Below are 5,000 nucleotides of genomic sequence, written 5' to 3' on the forward strand. Positions count from 1 at the left end.
AGGGAAAACTTTTAGATACTAAAAGTGAAGTTTGAGATATTTAGGAGAATCAAAAACATATTTAACATATATATATATATATATATATATATATATATATATATATATATATATATATATATATATATATATATATATATATTGTATTGATAAAAAAATTACATGTATGTGTTTTTCTCCTGCAAAGGCATGGAGACTCAGAGGCCTTTGTATTTATATTACGATGTATGGTGGTTAGGGCTTGTCAACGGCGGAGAGAAGTCCTATATGGTGGTGTTTTACGGTGGTTTGAAGAGTTATGCTCACGTGAGGTGAGAGGCTTTCAAGATGATCGGTAGGCTTGGGTATAAGCATATGCAATATGGTCAGTGTATTGTTATATTTGCAAAACACCTTGCCTAAGGTGATACCCAAGGGCCGCCCTAGGAGAATATGACGACGTGTGGTCGCTCGATGGGAGGTATCGACTCGCCCTTAAGTCTTCCTCACCCAAGGAAGGGAAAATGTGGCATAAGACGTGTTTCGGGTAAAGAAAAATTCAGATTCGTTACTGACTCACGTCTCCATTGAAAATAGGGATTCAATTTTCCACTATTTGACTAGGTGGATAGTGGCTCTTTCCAAGAAAACCCTAAGTCCTAAAGTCCCATATAAATATCGCATACCTCAAGGGAAAAAGACATACTATAAGTCATACACATATTCTACTACCTAAAAGAGCATTAGCCCATAGCCATCCTCACATACTCAGCCAGAGAAACCCCGTGCCTATAACCTAACAACACCGGCTATCCATAAGATCTCTCACCTCACGTGAACGGATCCATTAAAAAACCTCAAAACCCAATGTCTAGTGCTACTCGCCGGCGTGAGCTAGCCCTCAGCATCCAAACGCGCAATATACCTACTAAGGGTTTTGAGTCTCTCTACCCTTGCAAGGGGGACACACACACACTTGTACTTTTTAGACAGTACATTGGCACCTATCATGGGTCCCGGTAAAACTAACTTGGGGCATACACTACTAAAAAAAGTACCTTTCATAACGCCACTGAATTTTATTTCACCATTGCCAAAATATTCACCGTGGTAGAATCTATTCGATTAGATGCTTTCCCTTTCTTTTCATTTTTAAGCCTACTTTTCACCACGATTGGAACTCTCAACTGTGGAAAAAAAGTGGCGCATGATCACGAGTTCAAATATTGTTGTTGTTGTTCTATTACTGTATATTTAATATTTTATTAAAATACATACAACAAAGGTTATTTAATACAACCGTTGTCGTATGAAGTGCATGGTCATGAGTTCAAATCTTGTTGTTGTTGTTGCTCTACTGCTGCTTTTTTTATAATTTTATTAAAATACATACAACAACGGTTGTTTAATAGAACTATTGTTGTATGTAGTGTGTTTATTGAGTTTCTTCATCATCCTTAAACAAACCTTGGTCGTTCATTTAGTGATTATCAACGCTCGAGACACTACCATTAGTGATCCGCGTGAAACCTAAAACTTAGACAAATTTACAACTTAGTTGAACTTCTTCTTCTACCTCCAAACGTCATCTTTCATTTATGAAACATCAATTCTCAACTAAACCAAGCTTGAAAATATCATTTCTTTCATAAACAAGACTCGAAAACATCATATCTTTCATTAACAAATTTCAGAACTCCATCATCTCTTCTTAAGCTTGAATAAAACAAGGAAAGTATGGATTTAAGTTAGAAATGTTAGTTGCTGTTGTTCTTATTGTTCTTTTTTTTTTGTTATTGTTCTTGTTGTTATTATTGTTGTTGTTCTTATTGTTATTGTTGTTGTTTTTCTTGTTGTTCTTGGTGTGGTTATTATTGTTGTTGTTATTGTTATTCTTTTTCTTGTTCTTTTTCTTTTTTTATTCTTGTTGTTTTTATTTTTGTTATTGTTGTTGTTGTTCTACTGTGGCATCTTTTTTATATTATTAAAAGACATACAACAACGATTGTTTAATACAATCGTGGTTGTATGTTGAGCGCTATCTAGTTTACTACCACGGGAAATAGACTATGATGGTAAATAACTCACTTACAACCACACCCTACCTAACAATGGTTATTTAATTGTTATTATACATCATTCACAATCCTTGTAATATGTGTTTTCCGTAATAGTGATACATTTCACTCCAACCATATCATCCCCCTCTTTCTCTCTTGAGATGACTGACAGGGTCCTACATCACGCAGTAAACACTAACTTCGGAGGTGTTTCCAATTCAGTGCAAATGGAGTTTTGGCGGATTGAGGAAGTACATAATTAGAGTAGTTTTACTTTGGTCTATAATAGGAGAATAAGAGAGGAACTTGGAATGAGGAAGCACTGCTCATGTACAGGGTATATCACACCTCCAATATCAGCTTCTTCGAGTTACAAGAGGTTACACTAATCATGAGTAAGCATAGCTAAAATATTTTTTTTCCAGGGGTTAGATTTAGTCATTATATTTATGAACTAAATAAGACATATCGTTATATGTAATCCTACTCATGCTTTAATATTAATGACTCTTTAAACTTCATGCCTGTTTAACTTCACTACCTAAAACATGTTTTCATGGTGTGACTTGACATTGAAATGTGCTTATCATTACTAGATCCAAGATAATAGTATACTGGATACTAGAGGCTATAGATAAGGTTAGGCTCAATATCTACATGTATTGCAGTATAGATCGGTGTGGAGCTTTGCTGCTTTATAACTATTAGAACTTAATGTTTTGTGTTGGTTAATAGCTGATAAATTGGAATATTGGGTAATGCACTTATCTCACAATGTTGAGATCAAAATAATATACGAATGAGAGAAACATGTGGTATATTAATAGCTGAATAGAAGAACATATTACTGATCTATGAATGTGCCTGATAAACATGTAATGACGAAATATATGCTAGCAAGTTTTCTTACTATTAACATCGAAATCTCCATTTTAATTTCTCTCATTTAATTTCTCGCATTACAACTAATACACAGTCATTGAAGTTGTCAGTCTTTGTGGATATGATAATTGTAAAATTTACTTTTGTTGCAAAAGCAACAAAATAGTGTCATTGTCGGGGACTGGTTCTATGTTTTAAAGATATATCATAATTTTAATATTTTAGGTATTATTTATATCTATTTATATTTGTTAATAACTGTATTTTTTTTATAAACACTAACCCATTAACATTTAGAATCGAGTTTTATTTTTACTAGTTTTTGTTAGAAAAGGATCCTACAGAACAATTGTTATTCAATCCAAGAATCGAAAGAACTGCACGCAAAATCCTTAGTAAAAAGAAAATAAATAAATAAAGAGTCAAAAGGCTATGTCTAAAAGAGTCTTCTGTCTTAGAGCAAAGAACCATGGTTGAAATTATCAACAACAACATCAACAAAAATGGAAACAACATTTGACATGGCTTATTGGGACTGAGTGTGCCATGTCAGATGGCGCCTAGGACTAAAAAAAAGGGAATAAGCCATGTGAGATGGCGCCTTGGTGTTAAGGGTTTCAGAAACCTGGTTATTTGCGTAATTTTTTTCGAAACGTGGTTATTTGCGTTAATTTTTTTTTAATACATGATTATTTTAAAAAAAAATTCTATCTTGAGACCTAAAAATAACATTATATCGTATACATCGTTTATAAATACATAAACAAAGTTTTTATATTATTTTAACTTTTTAATATATTTTTCTCTAAAATTATTTTAATTTATAAAATATTAAAACTTGAATAATACACTTCAGAGTTTTAACTTTTTAATGTATTTTTCTCTAAAATTATTTTAATTTATAAAATATTAAAATTTGAATAATACACTTCAGAGTTTGATTAATATATATTCTAACATACTTATTAAAAAAATCCCTAAAAAAGACATTACAAAACTTGAACTTTATTAATTTTAAAAGTAAAATAATAGAAAGATAAAGCAATTTTTTTATGCTTGAATTAAAATAATTTACACCATTAGTTTTCATCATTACCACTTAATAATTATTCAACCCCATTACCATAGCCATAATCAAACCTTGATCCCAAACCAAAAACATCCTTAACTGGGACAAGCACCCTGCCCAGCCATTTCTCTGTTCTTTCATTCACGTGAACAACACATAGCCATAGTTTTGCTACCAAACCAGTCCCTATTTTACAAAGAAATTGAGGTATCATTTTCTCTCTTGATCGTTTTTCTTCCATTAAGTTCAACTCCACTGATCTGGACAGTACCATTGCAACGTTGGTGCTTGGTCGTCTGAGAAAAAATTGCACGCCTCATCTGCACTCAAGAAATTGTGTTCCTCCATTTTCACATGATAAGATTTCTGGTATTGAAAACAATTCATGGAGGATGAATCAGGAGACAACAAAAGATGACTTTGAAGAATTCCTCCGGATGAAGAAATTGTGCTAGAATCACTGTCAGATGAACCGTCTCTCAAGTCTGCTGGAAAGAGTGAAGAAGCTTCTCCAACACCAAAATCATTGTTGTTGTTGATCATGCTGTCATAATTCAAATGATCCTTAGATTCTAAACTAGGAATCGATGTTTCCGAAGACGGGTTATGCTTGTTTTCATCAGATTCGGGCATTGTTATCATCTCCTCCTTCACCAAAACACTACTTGCACTTTTTTCTTCTTCTTCCAGCTTCAATTTCAGTTCCTTAATCTGTAAACACAACAAGGAATCAATTTCAATTACTTCAGTTTTATGATGCAGAAATAATCTATTTCATATAACACTATTATAGTACCTCTTTATGAAAAGCTTTGTTGTCTTGAGTAATTGCATCTAACTTGAGCTTAAGAGCATCATAATTAGCCTTAAGAACACCGTAATCTCTTTCCAACTGTTTTGTCTTCCATCTTGCACGACGGTTTTGAAACCAAACAGCAACTTGTCTAGGCTGCAACCCAAGTTCTACGGCAAGCTTCTCCTTTCTCTCAGGCTCAAGCTTGTTTTCCACT

At 33.2% G+C, this 5,000-nt stretch overlaps 1 protein-coding gene across 2 annotated transcripts in view; it reads right to left on the reverse strand.

Moving 5' to 3' along the window:
- Positions 1-3,910: 3,910 nt before the first annotated feature.
- Positions 3,911-5,000, reverse strand: part of LOC131661476 (homeobox-leucine zipper protein ATHB-6-like) — a 1,769-nt gene continuing 679 nt past the window's right edge. For both annotated transcript variants that reach the window (XM_058931030.1, XM_058931029.1), the window contains exons 2-3: positions 4,787-5,000; positions 3,911-4,701 (exon numbers count right to left, since the gene is read on the reverse strand). The exon at positions 4,787-5,000 is cut by the window's right edge. In XM_058931030.1, the coding sequence (XP_058787013.1) occupies positions 4,237-4,701; positions 4,787-5,000 (679 nt within the window). In that variant the 3' untranslated portion in view covers positions 3,911-4,236. The remainder of the gene's footprint in view (positions 4,702-4,786) is intronic.

Source organism: Vicia villosa, linkage group LG3 (genome assembly GCF_029867415.1).
Source record: "Vicia villosa cultivar HV-30 ecotype Madison, WI linkage group LG3, Vvil1.0, whole genome shotgun sequence".
Lineage (NCBI taxonomy): Eukaryota > Viridiplantae > Streptophyta > Magnoliopsida > Fabales > Fabaceae > Vicia > Vicia villosa.